At 42.2% G+C, this 14117-nt stretch overlaps 1 protein-coding gene across 1 annotated transcript; it reads right to left on the bottom strand.

The window, feature by feature from the left end:
- Positions 1 to 393: 393 nt before the first annotated feature.
- On the bottom strand, positions 394 to 12711 carry LOC134480515 (uncharacterized). Its single transcript, XM_063268029.1, has 5 exons — positions 12517 to 12711; positions 11641 to 11800; positions 10521 to 10652; positions 9668 to 9851; positions 394 to 5392 (listed from the first exon to the last, which is right to left on the bottom strand). The coding sequence occupies exons 1-5, from the start codon at positions 12644 to 12646 to the stop codon at positions 5387 to 5389; spliced, it is 612 nt and encodes a 203-aa protein (XP_063124099.1). The 5' UTR covers positions 12647 to 12711; the 3' UTR covers positions 394 to 5386.
- Between the last annotated feature and the right edge of the window lie 1406 nt (positions 12712 to 14117).

The following is a 14117-nucleotide window of genomic DNA, read 5'->3' as shown; positions in this document are numbered from 1 at the left end:
CTGTCACGCACACACACAATCTTCATACACACCTCACACATATCTCACACACACCACATGCACTCTCCTGTCACGCACACACACAATCTTCATACACACCTCACATTCTCTCCTCACTCATTCTCACATGCTCTCCTCATGCTCTCTCCCTGGCTCTCACATTTGTTCTCAGAATCGCTCTCTCATTAGCTCCCTCATTCACTCTTCACATTCACACTCCACTCACTCTTCACATGCTCTTCTCATGCTCTCTCATTCGCTCTCACATTTGTTCTTACATTTGCTCTGTCATTTACTCTCTCATTCACTCCCGCATGCTCTCTCTCATTTACTCTTCACATGTTCTGTAGCCTTTCTCTTGCCCCAGTCCTTTATTCATGATGCAAAAGCGGGTAGAAAAATGACATTTTTTAATCATTGCCAAATCAGATGCAAAGAATGACTACATCACACCAAGATCTAAGAATTGCAACTGTTCCCCAAAGTTTCAGGCTTCCCCTATACCCAGGCCTATGGTCAATATAATAATAATTGTAAACTTATCATTATTTAAACTTTAATTCTTTACTTTTATACTTCAGAGTCCAAAGCTCCGAGGTCAGCTAATTGCATTTTCCTGAGACTCTCTAATGATAAATGACATGGGCAAAACTGCCAGGCAGTGGCCAGAAAGAATCAAGGTAACCCTTAGCACACTAATTCCACTAGCGTTCTGTTCCTTGCACACAATGACTCTCATAAGAGTTCCAGTAGTTTGACTTAGTTTACTAGTATATAATTTTATATATTCTATATTTCCTTAACTAGTCTGTAATATTATATAAGACTTATTTCCTAACTTCAATAACCTTTTCCTTTCCTAGCGCCCGATTGTTGGCTCTAATTCATTTTCTCTTATTTTCTTCAAGCTGTCTTCGCAAGTCAAACCTTAATCTGGAACTTCAATTGTGCAGTTATTACATATTTTCCAAGATGAGAATACACAATATGTACCTGGGCCGCTAGGGATATGCTGTGCTGTGCCCCTATGCATCAATTTCCAATTGTCTAAGAATCATAACCTCAAGGAACATCTAGTTTCACAGAATTCACCAGAGCAGAAGTAGAAAGACGTAGGAAAGTCAGACATAATAGAATAATTGTGCACACCAAGGCCACCTGATAGGCAGTCACACACAAATGAAATCTATACAGCCCTTGTCCAGGGATAAGGTTTGGAGAAATGGAAACAACCAGTTTTTAAAAAGAGGTACTGTGGGCTACTGAGATGTCTCCATCCCGGACTGCTGCAGGCAGCCTCTTATTTCAGATGGTGGGTTCATGGAGAGATGTGTCTCCTGCTTCTCAGGGTTCCAAGAAGCCACCCTACTTTACAAGGAGCTGCTGCAGGCTTCTGAGATGTCTCCATCCCGGCCTACTGCCTGCAGTCCCTGTCATTGTATGTTGTCCCCAGCATTAGCCAGAGCAAGCAGACAACAAGAGGAGGTCAAAGGGATACAGATTGGAAAGGAAGATGTCAAAATATCACTATTGCGGATGACAGAAGAGTACACTTGATTCACCCCAAAAGTTACACCAGAGAACTCCTAAGCCTGATAAACAACTTCAGCAAGTGCCTGGGTATAATATTAACTCAAACAAATCAGTAGCCTTCCTCTACACAAAAGATAAAGAAGCTGAGAAAGAAATTAGGGAAATGACACCTTTCATAACAGTCCCAAATAATATAAAAATACCACAGTGTGACTTTTATCAAACAAGTGAAAGATCTGTGTGATAAGAACTTCATGATCTGAAGAAAGAAATTGAAGAAGATCTCAGAAAATGGAAAGATCTTCCATGCTCATGGCTTGTCAGGATGAAGATAGTAAAAATGGCCATTTTACCCAAAGTGACCTACAGATTCAATGCAATCCCCATCAAAATTCCAATCCAATTCTTCATAGGGTTAGACAGAACAATTTGCAAATTCACTTGGAATAACAAAAGAACACAGGATCGCTAAAACTATCCCCAACAATAAAGGACTTCCCTGGGAATCACCATCCCTGAACTCAAGTAGTATTACAGAGCATTGGTGATAAAAACTGTATGGTATTGGTACAGAGACAGGAAGATATACCAGTGGAATACAATTGCAGACACAGAAATGAACCCACACACCTATCTATGATCACTTGATTTTTGACAAAAGAGACAAAACCATCCAGTGGAAAAAATATACTTTTTCAGCAAATGGTGCCAGTTCCACTGGAGGTCAGCATATGGAAGAGTCCAAATCATCCCCTGCTTATTGCCCTGGACAAAGCTTAAGTCCAGGTGGATCAAGGACCTCTACATCAAACCAGATACACTCAAACGAAGAGAAGCAAAAGTGGGGAAGAATCTTGAACACAAGGACACTGGAAAAAATTTCCTGAACAAAACATGAATGGCTTATGCTCTAAGATCAAGAGTAGACAGATGGGACCTCATAAAGGTACAAAGCTTCTGTAAGGCAAAGGACACTGTGGTTAAGACTAAACAGCAACAAACAGATTGGGAAAAGACCTTTACTAATCCTACAACTGATAGAGGGCTAATATCCAAAATATACAAAGAACTCATGAAGTTGGACTGTAGGGAGACTAATAACCCTAATAAAAATTGCAGTTCAGAGCTAAACAAAGAATTCACAGCTGAGGAATATGGAGTGGCTGAGATGCACCAAAAGAAATGTTCAACATCATTAGTTATAAGGGAAATGCAAATCAAAACAACCCTGAGATTCCACCTCACACCAGTCTGAATGCCTAAGATCAAATACTCAGGCAACAGAAGATGCTTGCATGGATATGAGAAAGAGGAACACTCCTCCATTGTTGGTGAGATTGCAGACTGGTACAACCATTCTGGATATCAGTCTGGAGGTTCCTCAGAAAATTGGACATTGCACTAGCTGACGACCCAGCTATACCTCTCTTGCACATATTCCCACAAGATACTCCAACATACAAGAGGGCACATGCTCCACCATGTTCATAGCGGCCATATTTATAATAGTCAGAAAATGAAAAGATCCCAGATGCCCTTCAACAGAGGAATGGAAACAGAAAGTGTGGTACATCTACACAATGGAGTACTACAGCGATATCAAAAACAATGACTTCATGAATTTCATAGGCAAATAGAATGAACTAAAACATATCATCCTGAGTGAGTTAACCCAATCACAGAAACACACACATGGTATGCACTCATTGATAAGTGGATATTAGCCCAAATGCTGGAATTCCCCAAGATTCACAGACCAAATCAAATTCAGGAAGGATGACCAAAATGTAGATGCTTCACTTCTTCCTTTAAAAGAGAAGAAGAATCCCTATTGAAAGGATAGGGAGACAAAGTTTACAACAGAGCCTGGAGGAATGGCCATTCAGAGTCTACCCCACGAGTGACCTATACACATACAGCCTTCAAACTAGATAAGGTGGATGAAGCTAAGAGGTGCAGGCTGACAGGAACTGGATATAGATGTCTCCTGAGAGGCACAGCCAGAGCATGTCAAATACAGTGGAGAATGCTAGCAGCAAACCATTGAACTGAGAACTGGACCTCAGTTGGAGGAATTAGAGAAAGATTGGAAGAGCTGAAGGGACTAACAACCCCATAAGAACAACCATGACTGCCAAGCAAAGTTCCCAGAGACTAAACCACTACCCAATCACTATACAGGGACTGTGCCATGGCTCCATCTGCATGTGTATCAGAGGATGGTCCTCTTGGGCACAAATGGAATGAGCAGCCCTTGGTCCTGCCTAGGCTGGGAAAGTGGATGGATGGTGAAGGGAACACCTTTATAGAAGAGGGGGAGGGCGATGGTATTCAGACTTATTTCTGGAAAACAAGGAAGGAATAACATTTGAATTCAAAATGAAAAATATCCAATTAAAATTCAACAACAACAAAATGGTGTTTAGAACTTCAAATAAAAAAAAGCCACAATCAGGAAACAGAATTTTATGCCTCTGGTTTTCTTCAAATATGCTCAGGGCCTGGGTTGGTTCTGGACCCAGGCTGAACCAAGCAGGTTCCTGCCACTGACTGCTCCTATATTCCTGTTTCCAGAGGCATCATGCAGATTAATATTGGGCAAGAGATGTGGGCAAAGTTGGGCAGAAGTGGCTTTCTGTCCTGTGGCATCAGGAGTATCTGCATTACTGGGTGTTCAGCACTCTCCACCACGGGATTTGGGTGCAGGCTTCCTGATTGGTTTAAACTCCCTTATGCCACGTTTATATGTCCTGGGAGATATTACAGAGAAATTAATATTTATCCCATTAATTTGTTCAACACTCTCATCCACAGAGTATAATTTAGAGGTAACTATATATTTGACAGTAAGCATACACAGTGGGTAATATATGCAATATGAAGTTGAAATTCACAGAGTTTGGAACACAGTGAACAGTGACTGTATAATTGCCTTTGAATCTCAGTCTGACTGGGAAGTGATTTTGATGCCCAGTCCCCATGAGAATGCAGAGATCCATCCCTCCCTGATAGCTGTGGGACTTCAGATGTTGACACTAATGATCAATAAAGAAGGTTCTTAAGAGTGAAGAGTTTGAGATTACTCTTTTTTTTCACCAGGATACATCCAATTTACATGATAGTAACCAGATGCAGGTTGTCAATATATACAGTCTATATCCTTATCAAAATAGAAAACCAAATGAACAAAACAACAACACATAAATAACAAAACTTCAAATGAATAGGAGGAAAACCAAATAACCAAATAATCAAAACTCAGCCACACTTAAATAGAGGAGCTGCGCTAAGCATTTTTTGCTGCTCCTTTTGCAGAATAGATTTGTAGCCTGTGTCTTTCCTTGGAGACACAGTAGACAAGCAGTTACTGATGGTAATAATCTTTCCAAGAGGAGTGGAAGTAGGTCTGTTTTGTTGGAGTGGGGGTATTAAGGACAAAGCCATCCAATACTGAGTAGAAATGATATTACAGACTTTATCTCAAAGTCTTTCCAATGTTGTGAACTGATCTCCATGAAACTCTTCTGGATGACCCACCAGGACAAGTACACATTTACACGTGCACAGTCTTTCTGGATGACCAGCACCTCTTGATTGATGTGAATCAGCACTTCTCTGAGTCCCTTCAAAAGTTTACACTTGCTGGAGGGTGGGGAGGTGAAAGTACGGCCTATTCAATCCAAAGAAATAAAACTAAAGGAGGAAAATGCAGTCCACAATTGCTATGGACATTACAGATGAGATGCAATAGTGGTGTATTTGCTGTGCACACTTAGTTCTCCTCCTGTAGCACTTCTCTCCAAGGGAGATCTTGCCCTGGTTTGTGTCTTGTTCGAGTTTCTCCTGGAGAATTTCAGACCTAGCAGAGCAAAGGAATAAAGGTTTAGTGAGTGGTTGTCAATTCAGCTCTCCCTCTTTTTTTTTTTTTTATTAACTTGAGTATTTCTTGTATACATTTCGAGTGTTATTCCCTTTCCCGGTTTCCGGGCAAACATCCCCCTACTCCCTCCCCTTCCTTATTGGTGTTCCCCTCCCAACCCTCCCCCCATTGCTGCCCTCCCCCCCACAGTCTAGTTCACTGGGGGTTCAGTCTTTCAACTCTCCCTCTTACATCAGCTCTATTCAGTTGGACAATCCAGCATGACCTGTCAGCTGAGGTCAGTCCCTGCATCCCCAAGTGTCATAGAGTACCTGCTCTTGGATTTGTATCTCAGCTTTTAAAACTGCTAGAATTTGAACTGTGGACTAGACACTGTATTGGAATTTAGAGAAAAATGAGCGTATATTTCCACTGGTCCAGATATATTATGTTGAATAATAACATTGTACCTATGTCTGAATCTGAGTTCAAGAGAGGGATGAGCAACCTACAATACCATGTGGATGCCTTCTGGAGAAGATGCCTAGAATTGAGGTGAAAGTTCTGATTATGTTTGCAGTGAAGGAACCTGCCTAGGTTCCATTTTAAGCACTGTACCTGCAAATGCACAGAGAAGCCATCTCACATCAAATCCATGGGAATTGCATGGATCCTGTAATCACTGAGAATGTGCTCCATGCAAATCTTCCCAGCGTACACACGGACATTAAAGGTGATTGTGATGTAGAAACACACCAGCACCCCTGTAAGTCTATGGCTAGTGTAAGGCAATTTGTGAGAGGACAGAAGAGAAAATGTCCTCAGATCTTTCCAGAGAGATCACAGGAAGAAAGGAGTAGAAAATAGCAAGAAATCCAGAGGATCATATATATTGTTTCATGGGCAAAATTCACATGAACTGTACCAGAACTATACTCTGAGTAGCTCTTTAGCTGCCTGAGGCTGAAACCCATGTAGGTGGTCATTCACCCAAAAAGGGTATTTATATAGGGAAAGGATATTCAAATGGCTTCTTCCAGCCTGTGTTCCTAACTGAACATTAATGCTTAATGTAAAGACTCCCCAGTATACGCTGGAGGCATAAAAACAAATGTTGAGTGGGATATGTACATAGTGGCCAGAGCGTATAGACAGCTCAGTCAGTGATGTGCTGTCCTCCCATAAACCGTCATAGACTCAGGATTCTTTCCCCATTAACAATCTGGCTTAGCAAGTCCCAAAGGCTGTGTAGAGCAGTCTTGTTCCCCAGCAAAGGATCATATGTTGGTGGTAGACTAGACTCTTGTTCTTGTTCACTGTTTCAGACTTTCCCCAAAGTGTGCAACTTCTTCTAATCTGAGCTGTCTTTACCATAGCCTGAGTGACTTCATGCCCAAAGCTAGAATCATAGGAAATCTCCATAACCAGGATCCAAATCAACAATTTTTCTCCCCGTAATGTGATTGTGCCACAGATATTTTGAGTAAGTACGTAAAAGCTTGCATGGATTTTCTCAGACTGAATCAGAATCTATGGAAGGGCTCCACCCTATGGTACACTTTTACTCCTTGGCTGATGGACGTCTGGATAGATTCTCCTTCAAGGTTACTCTGGGACCACTACAACACTGATGCTCCCTAGTTGCAATGGCAACACCTACTCCCTGTTGTGGAATCACTGGGTTAACTAAAACTTCTGTTCCACTTTCTGAACATGGCTTCTCATAGGGCTACCTGTTCTTACACTGTCAGACCCATCTGAAATTCATCATTTCTCCTAACTCCATTGAGGCTTAAATTAAGGGAGAGAAAATGATGTTGATTGACAGCACTTGCAGAATGCTACACAGATAACAGAGGGGAGCGCTTTAGATTATCTGTGCACCAAAGGGGCTCCTGACACTGCCCTGTTCTTGCACCACAGCATTGCTATGGGGCTTTTGCTGGATGACAATACACCTCCAAGCAACTCAAATTCTCAATGAATAAAATCCAAGCCAAACTCCATGGGGAAGTTGTAGTGTGCCAAGGTAGCTGGAGAGAAATGGTAGCAGGCCATGTGGAAAGCAACCTTGGAGAAGACACAGTGAGTGACACACCCTTCCAGTGGGCTTTCACCATTCACAAAGAACAGAGAAGCCGCATAAACTCATGGATTTTAGAGAGAAGCCCCCCTTACCTCCCTGTACTCCTTTCCTTTGATGTGCTCCAAAGGATTTCAATGCAGACCAGTAGTTTTACTCCTAATCACTTGAAAATCTAACTTTACAGGTGTTTTTGTGTCCTCTTTTTGGGGGGCTGCATTTCTACAGGACTTGATTGTCTTTCTTTTACACCATAACCAAAAGGGACCTGCAAGCTCCAGGCCTGTACCATTTGTTACCCCTGTGAAACACGACTCACTTGAACATATTTCCCACTCCTCCCCCAGACTTCACGAGATAATTCTGTTACGGTATTTTTGAAAACAGAATAAATTAATACCTTAAGTGTCCTTTTGCTGTACAGAGCTGGATGGAGATGCCAAATGACTGGGCAGCTGTATTTCATGTTTCATGGATGTAAAGTGAACTCTTAGAGTACTTTTCTCATGAAACTTGGAAATAGAGGGAAACACATTCACTACTGCAAACACAAACACACACAAACACACAGAAATACACAGATACTCACTTGCACGCACAAATGAAAACTTTGATCTTGTGCAGCACATTTCCTGTTGAGTGAGGAATTAGTGGGAGCTATGCTGTGTACAAGTCTCTTAGACTCAAGCAGGCTGTGCTGCCCTGGCCTGTACTCATTTCCACTTCAGGAAACCTTTCTATGCAGATACTTGTTGGTTTTACAAGTAAGTTACATGTTCTGCACAGATAGCCTAAACAATACAATATCAAATTCCCAAGAGAGAGATTCTAGGAAAAGACTCCATCAAGCTCTATGTTGACTCATCATAGGCCCCTCACTAAAACTACCCTGTTTCCTTCATAGAAGACCTTGGAACCATCAGAGAAGACAGGGACTCATGGTCATTTACCAGGAACTTTTCATCACATTTGAGTTTATGTGATGTTAAAACAACCTCAATGTCAGTCAGAAGGAGGCTAAAGAAATAACATACCCTGACTTTTCTGAAATGCAGCACTGTGTACAGTATTGAGAGGGAATCTATCCTTAAAGAATGCCATGCCCATGATATAGTCAGCAAAGCAATGTCAGCAGAGGGATGCACTCTAGGATTCCATGCAAGATCATGGTGAAGCCAATAAGACAATCCAGAATCTTCCCGGGGGATACCTCTGTTCAGGAAAAGTGAAGAAATCTAATCCTTATTTTGAAAATAGTTGAATGGTTTAAGAATGTGTTGAGACAAATAAGAGACAGGGCTCCACCTGGAACTGGACCGGTGATGCAAAGACTGCTGGACAGCACAAAAAAAGGAAGCTTCAAGTTTGTTGAGAGACCTAGGCTTAAAGGACGAAGTTGGATAATGACTGGACAAAACTGCATGTCATGAACTGGCCTCCCCGCAGGCTCCCTAAGATGCAGGTCAGCACAGCAATGCACCTTTCTTGGTGAGAATTGGGGGTATATACGGATAACTTTGTTCTTTAAGTCTCACATCTCTCATGCCAACCCTCAGCCTTTGAGAAACCTTTTCCACATCCTTGGTCTTCTATCCAGCTTCAGATTGTAAGGCCCACATATGAACTCTCCAGGAGCACTCAAATAAGACAGGACTGACATGCTGATACACAGGCTCTGTAGTTACCCAAGATCCATGAAGCATGAAGTCACCATCTTCATATACAGGGACATGAGGGGAGGAAGACCAAAAGCCACCACAAATGAGAACCGGTTCTTTGCCATTTCCACCAGCCTGTCCTCCTTGAAAACTACTTACTTCCTGGAGTCTCACAAGATCCCTGTAATGAAAATGAGCTCCAGGCTTTGCTTCATCCCTCAAAGCCCTGTTCTAGTCTAAAGAGGGGCTCCCACATAGCACCCTCCACACACATGGCATGTAGTGCTGTGATATGTGATCAACCCATCTCCCTTAATAAACTGCAGATTCTCGAAGAGCAGGAGCATTCGCTTTCCAAACATGCAGTTTCCTGAAGAGGGGCTATCTCCACAGAAAGCCTTGTAAACCATCACATGAATGAACACTTGGATGAGACCTAGGTCAGGACATGGATCAGTCAATAGACAGTTACATTGGTTTGTCTATGTTTATGGAAAGACCTGAGGACAACCTGACCTGGAGGCCTAATCATACCTGCTGTTCCTTTGCACTGGGGACACAGATGTTCATTCCGGCCTCTTCACAGAGCCTCTTTGCCTCCACACAGGATGCTGGCCGTTCAGTCTGCTCCACCAGCAGTTCGCTCTTCTCATTCAGCAAAATCTGTATATTGTTCTTCAATTGAGTTTGTTCACGCAGAAGCTGGGAGTGCCTGATGCTGAACCACAAACAAAAAATGGTAAACCCAGCCAGCTTCTATTTGCCTGTCACTCTTGCAAGTCAAATCATCCCTTCAAGGAATCCCTCATCCTCAGACATCCCCAGAACAGAGCCACACTATACAAGTTAGCACCAATTAGAGGAGGTCAAATCCAGAATCCACATTCAACATGAATCAAAGTACTTCTGACAATCCTGACACTAAGACGGTTTATATAATTCCAGGAAGAAGAAATGGTCCATATGGGTGCTTATATGTCCATGATATGCTAAAACCATCTTCACGTAGTGGGGAAATCCCCTCTGAGGGGTAATTGAAGTCCCAATAGCTATACAATCTTTCCATGTGTTTCTCATGGATCACAGATCTTTAAATCTTCTGTCAGAGTCCTAGAGATTCAGAGTTGATTGATATTCCCATCACGGTACAAAACTTTCTATCTAGAGGATACTTAATGGGGAAAATAACAATTGGAGGGTCTTCTATAGCCTTCACATGTAGGACAACTGTGTCCAAGAGCTACAAACATAAGACCCTTGCCAGGAGGCAGGCTTCTTGTTAAAAGTCAGACACTACAGAACCAGTGCCCTGACTTTGGTTCAATGTCATATAGGACAGGAGCATTCCCTGCCTAGTGCTGGGTTCTCATCTCTGTCAGCGACTCACCGGTAGGAACTGTTCACTTGTATGAGCTCCTTGTACCTCTCCATGGCATCACTTATTGAACTGGTCATCATTTGCATAGCCATCATTCTCATCTCATGTTCGGATTGAAGTATTGGCAATTCGACATCCAGCCTGTTGTGGGGCATGGCCCAAGAAAAAAATAACCATCTGAACTCAGGATTTCAGAATTAAGTGAATTGTAAATTAAAAAACCCAATAAAAAATTGAAATTTAAGAAATGTGGGGGGAGGGAAGAATGTGGCAAACACAAAGACCAGAGCAAAAACACAACAGTGAGACTCCAACAACAATTCTTTCAAGGAAATATTTCTACGCAAATCAGCAAAGAGTTATTTTGAAATATGGACATTTTCTAAGACTGTGGAGATATGGTTCCCCCAAGACCAACTGTACTGCAGTGGCTTGGGTCTAACAGATAGTTGTGATGATATTTCTTTTGTTTTGAAAACAGGGATTCTCAAACCTTGTTTCCTATTGTTCCATGAATTCCCAGAGGGAATAACTAGTTTGACAGGATAGAGGATTTGTAACCCCTCCTTCCCTCAGGAGGGTCCTATCTACCACCTAAGTAAACAGAAGATGCAAAGTGCTCAGTTGATCCATGTGGGCATCCCCACTATCATGACCTGCAAACTGTCCATCAGACATATCCTAAGATCCCATGAAACTCCCCAGACTCCCTGACCGAGAGCTTAATACCCACAAACACTTTCACATACTTACATACCAATCAATATACAAACACAAGCAGAATCCCAACTACATGCATGGAGGTGCCATAGAATCAGTGTATAATGAAAAAAATTAGAGGAAAAGAGGGATGACGTGCAGGCATTTCATCCCCTCACTTAGAGGCAGCAAGTGTGACCAGGTCCTTCTAGCTGTTGACAGAACCAATGCTAATCCAAGGAGCTCAGGGTCAAGTACAAAAGAGGTTGACCCTAAACACACAGGACCTAGCTTGTCTCACAAGCAAATTCCTTCCAAATCTCCTTAAAATCCAGGATGAGAGGTAAACCTCTCTTGTGCTAAGAGGAAATCTTGGGTTAGCAGAGAGAAAGCACAAGACAGTGCACAGGTTACTGGCCATAATGGCTACCTGTGGTCCCAATTATCATAGATATAAAGGTCCAGGATTTGATAAAATTCATCCCTCTCAAATTGACACTTCTGGATTTCAAATTTAAGTTCCTCCAGTTCCTTTAAACACTCCTCTTGCTTACTGATGACATTTTGGGATGATGCCTTCCTACCAAAACCTGTAAATAGATAAACCCAAGTGAATTTGCATATTTGGTGGCCCATGGGCAGAAAAGAACATTCTGAATCCGAAAAGGAGGTGAGGAAGGGGAAATGGTAGAGACTGGGTGAATCCCTTAAAGAGCAGAAAAGCTTTCTTAAAGGTTAATTCTTAAGCTATGTCCCTCTTCCCAACCTCTAATGCCATACTCGTGCCACATTCACTATTACAGGACCCCTCACCCTGAATAGTATAACCTGACTGATACATAAACATCTGGGACGTTGTTATCTCATATCAGATGTGTTTCAGTTAATCCTGGAGTTCATACTGCTAGCACCATCAGGCTCTAATCATGTGTGTTCCACCCAAAGTGTCTGAGAACTCAATTCATTTCTCGGGGTGCATCCTTCCTTGTTCTCACCATCTGAGACTTATGTAAACTACAGTAATCTAGAGGAAGAAATGCTTCAACTCCCAACCATGGATGGTCACATTTTTAATCTCACTGTGCCTCCTCCTGCCATGCATTGACACTCACAATTAAAAAGCTTCCAGAAAAGAAACTGAAGGCTTCCCACTTTCTGGCTTTCTCTCAAATTAAAGATCAGGAACTCCTGACTCTTGGTTTGCCTTTGAAAAATCCCAAGGCTCCTGATTGTAAGGCCTAATCTTAGAAGGCACATCTCAAACATACCTCCTTGAGGATGTTCCCCAACTCTGCCCAGGACTCACCAAGCCTTCCCCAGAATGATTTCCTTCCTTCCAAGGAAGATGAGAGGAGGTCATCTTCCTTCAGCCTTGGTGTGGTCTCTCCTTGATCAACACTTTCCTTCTGAAATAGCCTGAGCGGCTGGCGAAACATGCCTGTTTTTGAACCCAAAGGGAACTGAAGGAATATCCCAAAGGCAGTTGGTGTCACCACAACACTGGTGACATCACAGAAGATTCTAGGGATCTCTTAGATACAATAGATTGTCCAGTGAAGGGCTTACTGATGATGCCACTGGGAAGTTCTATGACCTACCTGCTAACTAGCTCTCCAAAAATTGATCAATTTCTGTGCGGACCCTTTCCTCCAGTCTCTCATACATCACTGGGAATAGCATTTGGCAACCTCTATTGCTAAGCTAGATGTTTCTCTGTGCATTATTAGAACTCAACAGTGCTTTTGCTGGGGAGGGCTGCTTACAACCTGAATGAGAGAACAGATTTTTCTTAGCACCCAAATCTCTAGGGACCAAGGAAGAGGGAGTTTTTTCTTAAAAGTAAATCTACTACTCGAGACAATGCATGTGACACACATTTCGATTCCTAAGGTTTTCCTTTTTATGGAGGCCAATATGTTTCTTCTAGACCTCTGAGTGTATAAAACCTGGAAATATTTGCTTACTGTGCAGTCCTTGACAGTTGACATTGTTTTTATTTACATATCCATGTATTTCACAAAATCAATGGTCTATTATCTTATTTTTTTAGAATAAAAACTTCTTTTTTCTTGAAACATAGGGATCAACTACAGGGCATATATAAAATAATAAATTTCTGTACCTTTTATATATTAAGTTGGACATCCTCCCTTTCTCAAATATAACAAGACAGTGAAATCGGACATCAGCGAGCAAACGTCAACCTGGACCTTGTGTTACCACATTGTAACCACATAGCCATCCCTTTTCCAATATCGTTCTTCCTGAATTTCCAAGTCCAATCCTGAGGATATTTGGGGCTACACGCTGATCTTTTACTCAGAGCAAACATAAAAATCAGGCGGATGGGCAGGGAGTGGAATGGCCTAAGGTTAGGCTAAACCTCAATTTTAATGGGTCCATAAGTTCAGGAGGGAGTCCATTTGGCATTGTCATCTGTGGCTTCTGTGTCCTTATCCTGGGTGTGCTGACTCTGTGATATGATGCCACCTCACCTCACAGATGTCAGGGTGAAAATCATGTATGAGTTTTCTGGGAAGAACTCTGCCTTTTACTACCATCTGGAGTTATACAACATCACTATGCACAGCTCAGAAGAGAGGGGTGGAGATTGTGGAGGCCTTAAAAGTTGAGGATCTTTTCTGATTAAGGCACATATTTTTTCCTATGTAATTTTCACCTTGCTCTTTCCCTAATGATGGTTGGCTTCATTCCTGGCCTGAAGTCAACTGGATTCCAAGGTTTGGGATTAGGGAAGCCCCTCTTTTTGAGATGACAGGCCCAGCAAGGGATCCCACTGCATACAGGTTCCTATTTCCAAGGAAGTTGTTGCTGCAGAATCACAGCATGGGGGCAGCAGCACAGGACATCTCCCAGCTTTCTCTCCTGCACCTGCAGCACTTTTAA

This window comes from Rattus norvegicus, chromosome 9 (genome assembly GCF_036323735.1).
Source record: "Rattus norvegicus strain BN/NHsdMcwi chromosome 9, GRCr8, whole genome shotgun sequence".
Taxonomy (NCBI): Eukaryota; Metazoa; Chordata; class Mammalia; order Rodentia; family Muridae; genus Rattus; species Rattus norvegicus.
This window is presented reverse-complemented; position numbering and strand designations above follow the sequence as displayed.

Excerpts from the sequence above, each read along its gene's own strand:
- LOC134480515 (XM_063268029.1), bottom strand. The coding sequence starts at position 12,646 with ATGTTTCGCCAGCCGCTCAGGCTATTTCAGAAGGAAAGTGTTGATCAA. Across the intron at positions 11,801-12,516 it reads ATCATTCTGGGGAAGGCTTG|GTTTTGGTAGGAAGGCATCA; the intron begins GTGAGTCCTGGG and ends ATCTATTTACAG. Across the intron at positions 9,852-10,520 it reads CAAGTGAACAGTTCCTACCG|CATCAGGCACTCCCAGCTTC; the intron begins GTGAGTCGCTGA and ends TTTGTGGTTCAG.